At 41.8% G+C, this 18,438-nt stretch overlaps 1 protein-coding gene across 1 annotated transcript; it reads left to right on the top strand.

Annotated features, from left to right (window-relative positions):
* The first annotated feature begins 1,813 nt into the window (after positions 1-1,813).
* LOC127186263 (sulfotransferase 1C2-like) lies at positions 1,814-16,498 on the top strand. The gene is given in 9 exon segments (XM_051142703.1): positions 1,814-1,958; positions 7,439-7,616; positions 7,974-8,015; positions 8,018-8,098; positions 10,134-10,231; positions 12,499-12,625; positions 13,020-13,114; positions 13,610-13,790; positions 15,734-16,498. Coding segments are annotated over 8 exon segments (888 nt in total). The 5' UTR covers positions 1,814-1,958; positions 7,439-7,465; the 3' UTR covers positions 15,847-16,498.
* Positions 16,499-18,438: the final 1,940 nt, after the last annotated feature.

Here is an 18,438-nt window from a genome sequence, read left to right on the forward strand (position 1 = left end):
AAGACCTAATAAGTAGCATTTGTTTTATGAAATTGGGTATGCCTGGTTTGGTGCATACATGATTACATACATTTACAGATTTTTTTCTAGAGACTTCCTTATTTGACTCCCAGACTGTCAGAACTACAGTGAATCTTTGAGGACTTTAATCCTCTTTCTCTCCTGGTTTTTGTCTGTCTGTTTTTACTGTGGCACTCTGTTTAACACTTCTGTTTTCTCATTTACTGGCATCTGGTTGGTGCCCAAAATTTGATGTGTGGTAGCAGGGCAAACAGAGTTACTGAAGACTGAGTGGCACTCTAGTTCATCATTGAGACCAATGCTCAAGCAATGCTCGCTAACCATATATCCTAGGGGCATAGAAACTATGAATTTATCTAATTTAAAGTCACCCTCAATAAATACCTGTTCAATTAAATGACACTGTTACATGGAGGAAAGCATCTAAGGTGACACTTTGAGTGTGAAAACAGTTGCATGCAGTATAGGATATCTCCAAACAGACACTTGGACACAGGGACTTCTGCTACAAGGTAATTGTGACTTGAAACTCAACAACAACAACAAAAAAAACTCTCCTTTTAAAAAGAGGTGGTAGAAGATATGTCAGCCATGAGGTCATAGGAATTACATGATTGAAGAAGATGAGGTAAGCTTTAGTAGAGGGGCTAAATGAGTTTGAAAGTGTCCAAAAGAGATCAGTTTTATTTGTGAGATAGCCAAGGACACCAAAGAATATAATTTGCCTCTATGCCAGTATATCTAACAGAGAATAAGGTGAGTATAAATAAACACACATATGTGGGCTCTAGTTCTCGACTTATGTTCTTTCCCTTCTTCATGTGGGTGTTGATGAATATATTCCTGAAAGCAAGGGGAACAACCAGCATTTGTAACTACTTAGTCTGAGCTAGGTATGTCTGTTCGTCTCCTTGGTTTTATCTAACAGTATTGATTGGACGTAGTTAGCATGCCCCACATTTTACAGATATAGAAAATGAATCTCTAAGAAGGTTCCACTGGAGGCCTGAGATCCTGCAGCCAGCCTTCTAGTTTCCCCATTACTGAACCCAAGTCTATTTACTTGCTAACAGGATAGGACCCAAGGACCTAAGGACTAACTGTTGTGGGAATAAATTCTTTAGCAGGCCAGCAAGACTAAGATAATGAAGTAACGGATTAGTGTCCTGAAATACCTTTTTAACTCACTCAGATTTTAAGCTTCACAAGGGGAGGGAGGATGGGAGTTAGTTTACTTACTGAAACCTAGTAGTTAATAATTTGTTGGTTTGGCACATCTTAGCATCACAGGTCTTGAAAGGTGAAAAGAGGCCATGTATATCAACCTCATACTGCTGGTTTATGTAACTAACAAGGACTGCACTCAGCTAGGCACAGGCTGTTTTGAGCAAAAAAGCAGAATGTGGAGGCTTTGGGGTCTTTCATTCTTAGTCGTAAGTGTTGCTACACACTAGTCATTGCCCATTTTAGACTCTCTGTCAGATGAGGGAGGGAGAAGCTCAGCCTGCAAGACCATGGGCTCTGCGACAAAGCCAGGAGCCTGAGCACGGCAGAGCGCTAGCTAGTCACAGACAGGGAGGAGCAGGGTGTTGGCCTCCATGCATTTACCTAAGCAGTCTAGAGTTTGCAGGCACTCGCGATAGTGGAGGTTTGTACTTGACCAATCACTACACAGTGGAGAGTTATTTCCTCATTGGGCAGATGCCAAGGTTTGTTTCTTGCAGTCCTGATTCTGCAGGTTAAGGCTCAAGCTGGCCACACTGACAGCAGAGCCTCTGGATTGACTGCTGTATAGTGGATCCTTTCAAGACAGTAGAATTTGAGACTCTGTGTTTTGCCATACCCTGGACATATTTTGCTCCTTTTTTGAAATGTACTTTTGTACTCAGTGAACTGGGCAGTCCAGCCTGTGGATTACTGACAACTACAGCTCGAAGGTAAGAGCAGTTTAATCTGAAATGTTTAGTCTAATTTGTTCCTGTGTGTTCTTAGAATTTAGTTCTGCAAGTCAATTTAACTCAAGCCAGAAAGATCCTAAGTCCCAAGAAACCTGAGAAAATAAAATAAAAGGCATGTGAAGCCAATGCTGGCAGTGTTCAATTGAGAAAATCCTGCAACCACCCCTCCATGATACTATCTCCATTAGGCTGCCTAATCCCCCCACCACCACCCCAGCAAAAACTCCCCTCTTGCCAACTAACTAGACTTCCATGGCAATGGCTTTTCCTCTCCCCCCAGGACCCTCCTTTTAATTCCATCACCACTCAAGTAGTAAAAGGGACTGCACTGAATAGATCTCCTGCTCAAAGACGTTTACTTATATAGGCAAGTAACTATAGCACCCTGGCATAAGACCTGTAAAGGTTTACTTGCAACGTGAGATGCCCCTGACAGCCAAGTGGGGAGGATTGCTGTAGGTTTGAGGACTGTCGGAGGACAGTGGGAGACCCTGTCTCAGAAAACAAAATGAAAAGTTAACTCCATGGAAAAGAGCAATAACTTCTGTTCAAAGAGATTTGTTTCACAAAGGAGGGCCATAAGGACCTAACCTCACAGGATGAAAGGGAGACTTCCTGGAGAGTTTTATGTGTCTATCTCCCCAATTCAAAAGACAGCAGTGACCATAGCTGACACTACCTGTAAGTGGATGCCAAAAGAAGGGTGACAAGCTCTTCATATTAATAAAAGTGACAGAGGTAACTAGTCATATCCCAGTTTCTATACAGTTGTCTCCTGGGGCAACACTGCACCATGGGCAGAGACACTCTGGCCATCAGACACAGAAGACAAGAGGCTGTTTTTGTGGAAGGAGAACATGGGAAGAAACTGACCTCACCTTGTTTTCAGTAAAGTGAGACAATGACTCTCCGAAATGTCTAGTTTGTCCATATTTTAGTCTGGACTCTAGAAAAAGGTGAGACTTTAGGGGAAGTCTTGCCTACTGTCAGCAACTACAATCCAGGATTCAAGTCATCTGCCCTTGTGCCCAAATCTTCTGAGACCTTGGGGAACTACTGTTATGATCTTGGAATCTCTGTTTTTATTTTTTTTATAATAAATTTACTCATGTTAAATGTCATATTCAGTGGATCTCTGAGAAGTTGGAGGACAAGCATATTTGCGTTAAGCAATCTTTGTCTGGATTGTATAGTTATCTGTTCTAAACTACATTTTGCAAACATAAAGCAGAATGTTATGATCCCATTTTACATTCGACCTTGAAAATTGGTTCTAGCATGACTAAAAATATTTCTGAACATGTTTAGTATTTGATCGTTTATAAGAGCTCAATAATTAAAGACTAAGGTTTTAGGTTTTATCCTTGTTGAGGTCTTAAAAATCATAAACATAGTCCATGAACAGAGAACATAACAGTATCCTGTATGATTTAGTTTATAAAAGTCTAAGTTATAGTATAGATTAAGAAAACCAAGGCTAAGCATATTATAAGGCTGTGATTTTTATGCTTTTGAGACTGTAGGTAGGGCATAATAATTTTAACATTGTAAATAAATGTATGCCTCTAGAATTAGTATATTATAATGTAGCAATACAGCAGGACAGTATGCAAAATCAACTGATCAAGAAGCCTGCAGGTGCCCCCAGTGGGCGAAACAGTATTCATCTTGCTAATTTGTATAACCCATTATAAACTTGAAATAAGAAACATTTTGAACCAGGGCACAATAAAATGAAATTTGTTGGTTTCTTTATCTAAAAGGAGATAAACAAAGAGTTATTATGATTAAGAAGTTTTATAATTGGTGTTTTACATCATATAGTCTAAATGAGAGTTTGAATTTAGATTCTATACATGACACCCAATAAACAAAGTATAAATCCTTAGATAAGAGTTTACAATGTAAAAGTTTTTTTTGTTGTTGTGGGTTTTTTGTTTGTTTGTTTGTTTTGTTTTGTTTTGAGAGAGAGCACAAAAGGGAATTAGAGAAGATTTTAATTTTTATGAGCTGGAAGTACAGTCTTGGAGAATAAGACCAGGTTTTTTTTTTTTTTTTTTTAGCAGAGAATGTGGTTTATCTAGCTCCCTTAACCCAGAATTAGTCAAGGGCAGCTGCCAGGGAACAGGGACATTTTGGATGGAGGGGTCCCAGCCATCCCTGAGTGGTTCAAGGCGGAAGTACTTCTGGTCCAGAGTAGTCCCTTCCAAACCCAGCCCCTGGCCATACCAGGCCTGCAGAATGGCGCTAGTGCATTGGAGCTCCCGCTGTGGTAAATGGGGGGCAGGAGGAGAGAGCAGAGCGAAAGCCTTTGGAATCTGTAGAGGATGGGTAAGTGGTGAGTGTGCAGGCCACATGGAAAGGGAGAAAGCTTGAACCATGTGGATGAATTTTTAAGTACAATTTTAAATTTACCTCAGCAGAGGAGAGAACTGAGTTCTGATGGCAGAACTCCTGGTCCACTGTGGCATCAGCACAGTGAACCTGTTTCAAAGTAGCCATCACAGGTGCTGCTTCTAGCAGGGTGGGGCAGTGATGGCAGGGTGGTGTGTAAGGTCAGGTGGTGCACAGCGGTGTTGAGTGGTGGCAGGCAATTTTAAAGTCCTTCTCAGGCAGATGCAAGCTGCAACTGGCCAGTTGCTTACCAACAATGGCACGGCTCATGGGTAGGCTAGCCTGAGTCCAAGCCAGCAGCAATGGGAGAACAGTGTACTTAGAGAAAGCAGTTTGCTGCGGACAGTGAAGGGGATGGGACTCCACTGAGAAGACAATGGAATGGCCCATTGGGTTTCGGCACCACTGTAATGATTAAAAATGAGATTCCAGGCAACAGATATGAGATGGAGAAGTTTATTGTCTGAGCGTGGGAAAGCAGAGGAGAAGGAGGGGCACCCGGGGGGGGGGGAGAGAGAGAGAGAGAGAGAGAGAGAGAGGTAAGGAGGGAGGGAGGGAGGGAGAGTTTGCCCCTATTATATCCTGGGCAGAGGCATACCTAGTGACAAGCAGGTGATGACATCATAGGTTGCTAGGCAGACTGGGGCAGGTATGCTAACAATAAAAAAATAAAAAAACATGCCTTCTAGTGCTATATGGTCAATTATATAGGAAAGCCAAAAAAAATTAATCCCCTTTATTTTCCAAAGTTCAATGGAGTACCTCGTTTCTGAGCTTAATCAAGCTCATCCGACTGTAACCAAGTCACCCTAGTTTAGGTAGTTTAAACACGTTTCTACAGTTCTGAGGCAAGAGGTCCAGATCAAGGTGTCAGCTGACGTGGTTTCTCAAGGCCTTCTCTTCTGCTTGCGCAGGGCCATCTTCTACTATGTCCACATATGATGTTTCCTTTGTGCATCACTCGGTGCTTCTCTGTGTGTCTACCTCTCTTCTTAGAACAACCTCAGTATGGTTGAATTAGAGCTTGCCGTACAGACCTCATCTTGACTTCATCAACCCTTTAGGGCCCTATCTCAGACAGTCAGATTCTAAGGTATGGCGATTACAGCGCGACACATGAATTGGGAGGCACGCGATTCAGTGCAATCTTATCCAACGATGCTTTTGCAATATAAGTGTATCTACGTAGTTTTCTGTTGCCCACAAATTCAGCACTTCAAACGATACGAGCAAGATGTGGCAGTACAGTTTTTCTTTGTGCAGATGGGCTTATAGCAGGTTGGTTTTTTTTTTTTTTTTTTTTTTTTTTTTTTCAATTTCAATGCCACATGCACACACACAATTTAAAATGAGGCAGTTTTAAAAATAGGATGATGGGATTTGTAGACAGATGCTAGCTGCGTCCCTGAGCAAGCCATTTACCCTGTGTTTTGCAAGCCTTCCCATATTTAGAGGAATGATAATTATTTCCTATGATAAACTTATGACATGAATTAAAAGAGAAGAAAGAATTTGGGGGAAGGACCGAACAAGAAGGTCTGTAGGAAGTGTCAGTGCTCTAAGCACGGACTAGGCTGCGTACACTTGTCACCTCAGCGCCGAGAAGACTGAGGTAGGAGGACTGTTAATTCAGTGCCATTCTTGGCTACACGGTGAGCTATGCAGCATCCTGGGATATGTAGAAAGACATTGCAACACTCTCATTCCTGACCATCAAAAAAGAAAGGAGGAGCAGATATCAATAACCTACCTTCCTCTGCTGCAGGTGACCACTCCACACCTCATAGTTTTATGAAACGTCTACCTTCTATGTCGCATTATAATTATAGCTGGAGCTTCTACTTGAAGTGTTCTTAGAATAATTGGTGTTTCATTTCCTAAAAGCACTGCATCCATTCCAGAGAAGTCAACTGTCTCTGGGAGTCAGTCTTTCTGATAGTGGTCTGGACAGACTGGGTAAATTGTTTCTTCTCTCACTCCCTTCAGTGGCCAAGCTAGATTGCTTTATTGAATTTCCAGCAATTATTTGCTGTTACGCTTTCCATAAAGACCCTTCCCCTCTACTGTTCTCATGTTATGTAAGATTAACAACAATTGGTTTGATTATGAAGGTTCTCAGCCCAGCACTGGAGCAGTCACTGAACATTAGCCTGTCATCCTCTAAGCCGCAACAGTAAATACCTTCTGGAGCTGCAGCAGCCACTTGCTCTTAGAGTAACTGAGGCTCGCTCATCCTACTTCCCTTTTATATGTCTTCTAGGTATAGAAACCAACAGCAAACAAACAGTGCAAATATGTGCATCTCTCCAAAAAAGACATAAAGTAGACGTCAAGCACATGAGAAGATATTTACATTAGTCATGGGGGAATGCAAAAGAAATCTATGGGATAGATATTTAAGCCGGGCACATTACACGTCAGTGACAATTAGAGCCCTGTATACTGCTCGTGAACCTCTAAAATGATACAGCCACTGTAGAAAAGTGCTATGACGACTACTCAAAATGATAAACATACCATCTTGCCACTCTGCATTGAGTTACAAACCCAAATACATGAACATTGGAGCTTAGATGTTTGTAAATCCTGTTTAAAGCTGCTTCATACAGAATAGCTGAAAGGAGGAACTCTAAGTGCCCATGGATAAAGACATGGATAAACAAACATAGGACAAGCAGGCATGCAATAACAGTCAACACTAAATCGGAAGGAAATTCAGTGACATGCTACAACACAGCTGATCCTTAAGAACATTTAACTACATAAAACACACCTTTCACAAAGACAAACTCTGGTTACTTATGTAAAGCATGCAGAGTTGGTGGAGTTTGAAAGGGAAACGGTGGTAACTAGGGGCCAGAGGAGAGAGATTTAGAATTAGTGAGTTCCTAATTTCCATCTAGGAAAGTGAAATGTTTTTTGGAGATGGAAGATGATGACACGCATAGAACAGCGGTAATATTATTAATGCCACTGAGCTGTCCACCAACGACAGTTAAGAGTCATTTACAAGTTGTGGATGCTTTATCACATTTTTTTTTGAAAATTCCCTTCTGTTCTCACAGGAACTGGACCCTCCACCTTGAGATACTATGGCCTTGACCCAAGAATCGAGCAAACAAGCCAAACTGAAAGAAGTAGCAGGGGTCCCCTTGCAGGCTGCAATTGTGGACAACTGGAAGCAGATTCAGACCTTTAAGGCCAAGCCAGATGACCTCCTCATTTGTACTTACCCTAAATCAGGTAACTCAGCAGATTAAAAGCCCTAGCCTCACCCTCTGAGGCATCTGAACTCCTCCCTAAGATGGAACTGCAAGGGAAACCTGCCCTTGCTGTCCCATGATGAGCTCCATCTCAAATGCCTGTGTCCCTGGGGTTTTTGAAGCTCACTCAGCTGAACCATTCATGTTTCCCAGGAAGAGGTAACCTTTGTTTCTGTTCTTCTACTCTCTACAGAAATCCAAAGTCTTCCTGCCATAGCTAACAGGACTGTGGCCAGAGTGGTGGGGAAAGCCGACATCTGGCTCTACATCCCTTATTCAGGATGCTTAAAGGGGAGAATGGTAGGTTGCAGATTCTTACTCGTCCCTGTCTCCTCAGGGACAACATGGATCCAGGAAATCGTGGACATGATTGAGCAGAATGGGATGTAGAGAAGTGCCAGCGAGTCATCATTCATCACCGGCATCCGCTTATTGAGTGGGCACGGCCACCCCAGCCATCAGGTAAGAGCCTTTGACTCTCCGTGTTCCTCTCCTGCCTTGTCTCTGTCCTGGCCTTGTCTCTTTATCTCCTCCTCCTTCTCTTCTTCTTTCCCTTCCCTCTTTCTCCCCCTTCCTTCCCTGCTTCTTTGGGTTTTGTTTTGTTTTGTGGAAGTATCTCTCTACATAGCCCTGACTGCCCTATAACTCACTAGCTAGCCTTGAACTCACAGAGATCTATTTGTATCTGCCTCCTGACTTCTGGGTTAAAGGCATGTGCCACTGTGCCCAGATCCATTCTTTTCTTGTCTCTAATCCCACAAATGTGAATTTTGGACATTTCTGCCTTGAATTTCAACTTTCAGCTTATATTATGAGTCTGTCAAGAAGCTTGAATGCTACTTCCTCTATAGTGAGGAAGTAGTGACGAATGCTAATGCTCAGCTTTCCTTTGTGTTTCCATTTAGTCTAATTCCCCATTGTGCTGCCCATATTTTTTGGTTAAGCCTTTCTGTAAACACCATTATAGATATGCACACCCAGAGATCTATTTCATGGTGATTCTACAGTCATGTTGACAATGGAAAGTAACCAGTATAGCTGGTCACATTCTAGACCTCACATCATACAAGCAAGTTGGAAAGTCATTTCACAGTATTTCCTCCTACTGTACATTTATAGTTAAAAGTCAATTATTATCAGTCACACTTCTAGTTTTTATAACTACCCCCTCTGTGTAGCAGGCTTCCTGATTCTTCATGTAAAAGAATCTTTACCATTCACTATGGATCAGAATCCAGATTAGAATGTGCCACCTAACAGAATGAAGTCACCCCAAACCTAGAAACAACTGTGGTACTCAAGATTAAGTCCCAGCTCCCATTGATATCACTTCCAAAAGCCTAGGTGCTAGGCTAAAGGACACCCTTAGGGAGACTCTGTGTTACCTTTATTGCCCCTCTCCTCAGTCTAATTCAATGATTTCACAGAGCAAGTCCCTTTAAGAGTCATAAATAGAAGTGCAAAAATCATAAATCATGTGTCAACACATTGTTTTTATATTGTAGATGAACCATCACTGCAGAGAACCAAAGAGAGGGCTTGGCTCTGGCAGGGAAGTAAGAAGGGCCTGATCCTGACTGGATCTACCTTAGTAAGATAGCCTTTTCTATTCCCAGCTTCCAGCTCATCATCGCCAAAGTGACAGAGTAAATTCATTGGGGTATCTTTAAAATGATCTGAGGTTTTGGGTTTGAGAGGGGCACTGAGAGGAGTTTCCTTTGAGATGAAAGGCTTGTTAGAAGAATTGTTAATCCCACAGACATACAGACAGATAGCAGCATGAAAAGGCTCTGATGAGAATCCATGCCACATGGTAGAATGTGTGTGTTGGGGGGGGGGGCAGGGTCCTTATCTCCAGCTCTCAGAGGAAAGAGGAGGTTCCATGAAGTCAGGCTGTCTCTGATTCCTTCCTATTCAGTAAGATGAGGAAAAGGGATCCCAGGATAGAAAAGCACAATTCCAATGATGTGTGCAGGGCACATTTGGTTGAGGTTTGACCACACCATACAGGTGAGGGATGTGTTGCCATTGGTATCTCTCTGATCTTGTGGAGTCTGATAGCCTGGGCCTCTAAATTTTCTTAAATAAGTAAGAATAGAGTCTAGAATTTGATTTTGCAGGGAATCTGTTTTTCTATAGGTTTAGAGATCCACATATAAGTTATTGGCGGGGGCTTGCCTTTTTTTTTTCCCCCTCAAAAGAAAAAGGCTGCTTCAGGGCGGAGGGGCGGGGCATGGCCCAAGGAGCAGTTTGGTTTCAATTTTCTCAATAACACAGACTTATTTGAGCCTCCATCTTATCTTCTACCAACTGACAAAGTAAATTCACTGAAAGCTCGTACCTACAAACACAAAATCAATGCCAATAACCCTTCTAAAGGACCCACCCCCCCTAAAAGCCAAAAATAGGATGATCCATGTGTGGGTGATCGGTACCTAGAGTGGAAGCTCCCGTGTGCTGGGCATATTGTGCTGTCATCTTCTGAATTTGGTTAAAGGTGTGGATAAAGCCAATGAGATGCCAGCTCCAAGGATACTAAGGACTCATCTTCCCACTCAGCTGCTGCCACCATCTTTCTGGACAAATAACTGTAAGGTAAGACAGCAGCAGTTCCCCTGGGACTGAGCAAGGGAAGCCCAGAGAGTCAGGCCTCTGGAGCCTGAGTGAGAACACCTTCCTCGGCACTCTCTACCCACTCCCTTTGAGAACTAGCACATAGTACTAAGCAGAAGACAAGGCTAGAGGTAGTAGGGTGTTCCCTGGGTGGTTTCAGATATGATGTGAAGGCGGAGGCTGACGCATACTGGTGGTGGGGAGCAGGAACATAGGCTGGAGAAGGGCTGATGGAATGGAGCAGAAACAAGCCTGAGTAGAATAAGTATGGAGGACTGGTTATTCAGAATAGGAAAGCATAGTCGAGCCGCAGAACAAGCCAGTGCTTGGATGCAGCCTCAGAAGCCTCTGGGCTTGTTTTACTTTTTCTAGAACTATGTCATGTACCATACTTCTAGTTTAGTATGTCCCTGCCACATTGAGAGTGCTGGAGCATGGCAGGAATGTGTAAGGGTAGAGTATCCTTGCAGTGAATGGAGCTGAGATCCCAGGATGAGGCAATAGCTTTGCTGAGAAGGATACCGTCTTTGTAAGTGGGAATAAGGGAAAGAAGGACAAAAAGGTCTGGAGAGATGGCGCAGTGGTTAAGAGCACTGGCTGGTCTTCTAGAGGACCCTGGTTCAGATCTCTGCACCATATGGTGGCTCAAAACAGTTTGAAGCTTCAGTTCTAGGGGGATCTTTTCCCTCTTCTGGTTTCTGTAGGTACTGCATGCACAGAGTGCATATTCATATAAGCAGGCAAACATCCATATAATAAAATAATTAAGTAATTAAATATTTAAATGTTGTTTTAAAAGAGCTAAAATATTTCTAGATACCAGGAGTATAGTTGGGACTCCACAATCAAATGACTTGTCTACTGCTGGTAAAGGTGGGTGAGGAATGAGAATTCTATTTCTGCCCTTACTGAGACCTGATATCACTAAATCACTGAGGAAGGACCCTTTAAGGTGCCCAGCTGAGAACAAAGAAGTTGAAAAAGCCCTCAAGTTACAGAAAAATAAAGAGGAAATAAAATTTAGAAAAGCAAATTGAGCCTGGAGCCCTGCAGGGGTATTTGATGGACTGGGTGATTCAACAATATTAGCTTTAATGTTTGCATGGGGACTGGAACAGAGCCTAAGCACAAATAAATGGTATTTTTAAATTGTGTGTGTGTGTGTGTGTGTGTGTGTAATCATTGAAAATTAAAAACCAGAACTAACCCAACTCATACACTATATGCATCTGGATAGAAATGCATGAACTTGGAAAGGGGCTGGAGTGAGGGTTTAGGAGAGAAGGCAGTCATGTGATGTGGTTGGAAGTCACACACATGAAAAGCAAACAAGATAGCCACAAGCTGTCAGGCAATATTGAGGTGAAAGCAACCTGAGGTTTAAAGTTTAAGAATTCAAGTGAAAAGAAAAACAATCCAACACTTTAAAAACAAAACAAAACTTCCTCCAGTCTGAGTGTGGTAGCTCTTGCCTCTAATCCCAGTACATGGGAATTCAAGGCCAATCTCGTCTACAATGCTAGTCCAGGATAGCCAGGGCTCTGTGTGTGTGTGAGAGAGAGGGGGGGGGGGAGGGGGGAGGGAGAGAGAGAGAGAGAGAGAGAGAGAGAGAGAGAGAGAGAGAGAGAGAGAGAGAGAGAGAGAGAGAGAGAGAGAGAGAGGCCCTATTTCAAAACAAACAAACCAAAACCTTTCTCCAATGGAGCATGGCAACATGGTGGCAGTAGGAAACATGTGCTAGATTTCTAACAAGGCGACAATGTCTCCCTGTAGGGCTTCTCAACCTTGGCCTTATTCAAATGCACCTGGCATTTGTTTAGTCAACTATATGAAAACACACAGATGCAAAAATGATCATCACTGAGGAAGGTTTGTGCTCACAGAATATAGGAACCATGACACTGTTACTTGATTCAAATACCAGATGGAGCTACTGCTTTTCCAGATACCAAGCTGAAATTTCTGGAAAGCTCATTGGCATCTTAGTTGATGAAAGTCTAGAAAGTTGACAGGTCAGACTTTCTAGAGGAAGAGTTTGCTCCTGGTAACAAAGGGGGCCCAAGAATTGCGCTAGGTATAATGAGTTAGGGCTGGGCTGGAGGTAGCAAAATTGACAACAATGCTCCAGGTTGAGTTGTTCTGCCAGAGCAGGAGAGCTGAGCATCCCTTAAAGGACTGACTCAGGCAAAGAAGAACTCAAAACCTGGCATATTTGTGCCCCTTTAACCCACCTCTCTTCCTCTCCAAAGTTCCTTTATGTGGCTCGAAATGCGAAAGACTGCATGGTTTCCTATTACCACTTCTATAGGATGAGTCAGGTGCTCCCAGATCCGGGTACCTGGGATGAGTATTTTGAAACCTTCATCAATGGAAAAGGTAAATAAAAATGCTTTGTGTATCCCTGTGTTCCTACTCCAATGAGGCTGCATTGAGAGAACCACTCATGACAGTTGATTCCCCTAATATCCTTTATTGGGAGATTCGTGGCCTATAGAATTACCCTTGGACTGGTGTCCCTGTCATGTATAATACGAGGGTGCAAGTGGTTGTGCATAATCAACATGAAGACACTTTATCACATTAAGGCAAAACCCCCAAGACTGACCCAAAGCACATGACCTCGGAATCAAGAAGCTCAGTGCCCTTTAAGATATATCTGACACAGAATTTTCATTCCATGTCTCTGACCTACTTTAAGCATCTACCCCCCCCCCCAAAAAGAATCCTGACTCCCAGGAAGCTTATGTTCATGGACACTGCTCTGTTACAGTAAGTTGGGGATCCTGGTTCGACCATGTGAAAGAATGGTGGGAAATACGAGACAGACACCAGATTCTCTTCCTCTTCTATGAAGATTTGAAGAGGGTAAGTAAATTACTGCTTCAGGATCAGGGAGTGCTGGAGGGGGCTTTTCCTCCCTTCTACAAGGCACCCTGGAAATAACTACTTATAAGACTCAATTATTATTTACAAATACCTAGGCCATATAGCTAGGCTCTGTCCTAACTAGTGCAAACTTACAATCAAGTATTTATATTACTTTACAGGTTGACAAGTGGCTGGACACATGAGCTCTGGAACCATGCATCTGTTCCCCTGACATCTTGCTGGCAGGAATCACCTGGCTGGCTCTCTTCCAGAATGCCTTCTGCCTTCTGGAAGTCCCACCTCTGTCATGTCTCAGCCATAGATGATAGGTCTTTTAATTGACAGTTGTTGGATCTATGCAATGCACAAGAGATTCCTTCTACAAGGGGCAGAGAAGCTGCTTTAGGGATGCTATTCTTACAGGGATGTGTGGAGAAATGGGATCAAGTCGTGAACTCTTCCAGTTCAACTCAGTGTTACTCTCACCCACAGAACCCAAAGCATGAAATCCAGAAGGTAATGCAGTTCATGGGGAAAAACTTGGATGAAGCAGTACTGAATAAAATCGTCCAGGAGACATCATTTGAGAAAATGAAAGAGAATCCTATGACAAATCGTTCTACGGTACCCAAAGCTATCCTGGACCAATCCATATCTCCTTTCATGAGAAAAGGTTTGTGGGGCTTCTTTATCCCTAGTTCTGAGTCAGTCTACCTCAAGCAAACACTACCTCAAACTCCTAAGGCTAGAGACTGTTCCTAGTATACATGAGATTCTACGCACCAAGACCTAAAGATAACTAATGCCAGAGCTACTTCTGGGGCACACCTCATTATCAGACCTAAGATCTTGAAACCAGGAAGTTGCCACACTGCTATAAGACTCTACCACGTGTAATTACAGCGACTGTCCGCATACGAGCTCACTGCCTTCCACTACTGCGCCTTCCTCCTGTTCCATAGCTACTGCCTCAGCGTCTGTGTATGACTTAGTTTTGATCATGATCCCGAATCACTCAGCCTCAGGACTTTCACCACATATTGCTGAGATCCAGCCTCTTAATGCTTTCTAGATTCTAAAAGAAGATTTCTGATTGGCCCAGGCAGTCCAGTTTTAAGGGGGAAATGTTAATATTATTATTTTTTTAATTAGTACATTCAATAATTCTTTTTTTTAAATCAACCCTACTTGCCTATCTCACACACACACACACACACACACACACACACACACACACACACACACACACACATAAAATAAAAAATAAAAACCTTTCCCAAGAAGCTAGGAACAGCACAAAGCCCTTCCAGGCACCTCATTAACATATGCATTTCTTTTCCACGCCAGTGTAACTAAGAACTGGTGTTTACATACGTCCTCTATTTTTCTTCCAGTACATGAGTTAATTCATTCACTGCCCTTGCAGCCTCCAAAGTATCCCAATCCCCTGAGACATACCCCTTTTCTCTCTTAATCAGTGGTGATGATTTAGCAAGTAGTCTTTCCCCAAGCCCATCCATATCTACCATTCTCTGTATACACTTGCATTGCTTCTTTGCTTGCTTGCTTTGGCCCATAAAAACACAAATATAGGGCTGGAGAGATGGCTCAGAGGTTAAGAGCACTAGTATGTTCTTCCAAAGGTTCTGAGTTCAATTCCCAGCAACCACATTGTGGCCCACAACCATCTACAATGAGATCTGGTGCCCTTGTCTGGTGTGCAGGTGTGCATGCAGGCAGAATACTGTATACACAATAAATAAATATTTTTTAAAAACACAAATATAGATACCACTGATAGAAATTTGTTCATTACAACACAAACTATGGTTATATAACACCTTTTTTTCTGTCATTCATCCAATTATTTCTCCTATTATAGAAACTATAGATAATGTGTTTACATTTTTCTGATTAATGTTTCAATGAACATTTTTGTTCATCAAGTTGCATAATTTTCCACAAGAATCACAGGTGTTACAAAGAGCATTTCCATATCAAACATTATTTTAACCATTGCTTGTTGAAAAATAAAATCTCATCCTAATTTTCTCCAAATTATCTTCGAGATATAATCTACATAAAAAAAACAACAACCCACGGAAATCAAGTATACAGTTCAACACACTTTGATAAACAAACAAAATATATAGCCAACACCTGAATCAAAGTAGCAACAAATTCCTTCACCTTGGGAAATTTACTCTGACAGCCTTTCCAGTCAACCTCTTTCTACATAGAGCAATGTTATCCTCTCTCACTGTAGGTTGATTTTGTTTGTTCTTCGATGGCAATATACATGGAGTATCACAGTGTGTATTTCCTTACGTCCAGGACCTTTTGCCATCATAACATCTTAAAATCCCCTGGTATGGCTAAATGTCTACCACTCACTATTTTTAACTGTGACTATCCAATATATGTTTGTAACACATCACCACATAACTTGGATTAGTTGTCCACTTGATTTAGAAGCTAGAACCCCTACACAAAGACCACAAGGGATGAACTGGGACCCTGTCAGGCCAGCTCCAATGTGGGCATCCCACACTCTGCTCAGCCACACAAAAGCCATCAATCAGAGACTGATACTCATGTCTGGGCTTCACCTTTTAGGAACTGTGGGTGATTGGAAGAACCACTTTACTGTGGCCCAGAATGAGAGGTTTGATGAAATCTACAGGCAAAAGATGGAAGGAACTTCTATAACCTTCAACATGGAACTCTGATGAAGATGTGAAGACAGACGCCAAGAACATGGAAGCTGCCTGCAAGCCTCAACCCAGCCAAAAGAAACCCTGAAAGCATACTGTAAATGCCAAGGATCACGGCTCAGACTCTGTGATTATTAACATCACATTACCATTTTACAAAATCAGATCATGTCCAATGTATAGTTTATACATGACTCAGTACAAATCAGGAAGATAGTTTAATTTGTTAGGAAAAACATAAACTTTAATGCTATAAAATTTAAGTTTGCATTTTTCTAAGAGGTATATATTATGTTCTCGCTCTGAAATAACTACCTTAAGTACAACCACACAAATATCAGAGATCATCTGTATGAATGTAAATGAAATTCCTAATGTCTTCCTGCTCAATCAGAGTGTTCTTTGTTACAACAGGAAGAATCAGTCTGCAGCCTGCTTATGAGAACACGCAGGAGGAAAATGAGGGAAGGTGCAAGGAGGTGTCAGAAAGTCAAACCTTAATAGAGGGAATTCTAGTTATGGGTCATAAAAGAAACAAAAAGAAAGCATGAAGGCAGTCTTTGGGGAACCCAAATTATGTCTTGATAAAAGCAGAATAGAGGCATTGTTGGGGCTGAAATGAGATATCACGAAAACAATATGAATTGGAGAGATTTATTTGGGGGAAAGGAAGGGGAGAGGAGTTAGGGCTGGAGTGGGTCATGAAGGTAGAGAGAAAAAGACAGACAGCAGGAGAGAAACAGAAAAAGGGAAAGGGGCTTCCTTAGAGAGAGGAGAGAGAGAGAGAGAGACAGAGAGAGAGAGAGAGAGAGAGAGAGAGAGAGAGAGAGAGAAGAGGAGAGGAGAGGAGAAGAGAAGAGAAGAGAAGAGAAGAGAAGAGAAGAGAAGAGAAAAAGAAGAGAAGAGAAGAGAAAGATGACAAGTTGGGCCCTGTGTAGTCTGGCATCAGGCGGCCATGATGTCACAGGTTGCTAAGCAACCTAGACAAAGCCACCTATATACCAACAGGCATGGTGCTCAGCATGGAGCCAATTAAATTTTGATCTACTGTCATCCCCTCTGACTTGTAACCAATCCAAATGTCTCTTTTACCTAGTTTCCATTTATCTCCAACTAGTTCTATGTCTCAGTCATCCACTTACTCCCAGTACACGAAACAGTGTGGGACACACAGCATGTTACATGAGTGAATGATGGTACAGACGTCAGAAGGGCAGGCACGTTTCATGTCACTGACTATTAGCTTTTCCCCTTTCATTTGAGTTCCAGATAAAAGCATTACTAAGCTGACAACAGCAGGAGCAGCTTGTGGTGAGAGCAGGAATCCAGGGAACATAACATGAGCTAAAATGCTAATTGTTTTCTATCACCCAAACCTATACTTTCTCCTAAAAGGACACGTGATGAAGACTTGGACCCAGCATGGTGTTACTGCTAGCAAGAGGCATTAGAAAGTATAGTAGAAGTCAGAGGATGGAAGCTAGGTGACTGGAGCCCCTTGCTTTCCCTTTTCTTTAGATCTTGGCAGTTTTGGTGAGCAGTTTTGCTCGGCCATTTACTCCCATGATGATATTCTGTTCATTTGACCATGAAATGTAAATTCTGAAACTAAGAGCCAAAATAAACCTTTCATCTTTCTAAGTTGATTATCCCGATACTGTTATAGTGAAAGAAAGCTGACTGACACATTTGCTGTGATGTGGTTATAAAACACTCAGTCTTCCCTGGAAAACATCCTTAATTTTGTTGAACTTATAAACAATTGTTTGATTACTGCTGACATTTAACTATTGTGCATAGGAAATTGACACCTTCTACCATGTAAAGGATGTGTATCTTCTAATTGGATTGTAAATTGTTATTATGTCTGTTTTCTTTGCATCTGTAGTGAAGCCATTCAGAGATGCTCTAGGTAGGAGTCTACGTTACAACTCCAAACCAAACAGAAGCCTCTACACCTGCTCCCTTTCGAGGTTAAGTTCATAACACCTCACAGTAACTCCAGCTTATTTAAGGGCCAAACTGTATCTCCAACCATGTACTGATTAACAGTAGATTCAGGGGTAAAGTGTGGAAGGTTGGTGGTGACAATCTCAAACCTCTTCGGTTCTGGCTTTATCCTGCTGTAGGTTTTCTTTTGTATTCAGAATTTAAAACAGCAGTACTTGAAAGAGATAAATTGTAAGGCATACTATGTTAGTTTAGCAAGTACAAGATTGTATTCATAACTTACACATTGGTAATTTTTAATTATTAATTTTAGAATTAACCATGAACCAAGTGATAAAACACCATATCATAGGTATAATTAAGTAATTGTTAGAATTGTACTTTATTGATATTTTACTTTTATTAGAATTGACTCATGATTATTTTACTGGAGTGTCTCATAGATTCGTGATTATTTTCTGGCATGTCTCTATAGACAAAATTCATTAAAAAGAAGTTTTAACTACTCTATTTCTTTGCTATCCATCATTTGTTTATTTTTATTCATGATAAATACTGAAAACAGTTTGGGTGTAGGAAAATGTTGGAAAATCCTGCTGCTAAGATAAAAGCCTGATATAACTGGGAAGCCCTTAGCTCAATGCAAAATGGAGGACT

The sequence above is a fragment of the Acomys russatus genome, unplaced genomic scaffold (assembly GCF_903995435.1).
Source record: "Acomys russatus unplaced genomic scaffold, mAcoRus1.1, whole genome shotgun sequence".
NCBI classification, from domain to species: domain Eukaryota; kingdom Metazoa; phylum Chordata; class Mammalia; order Rodentia; family Muridae; genus Acomys; species Acomys russatus.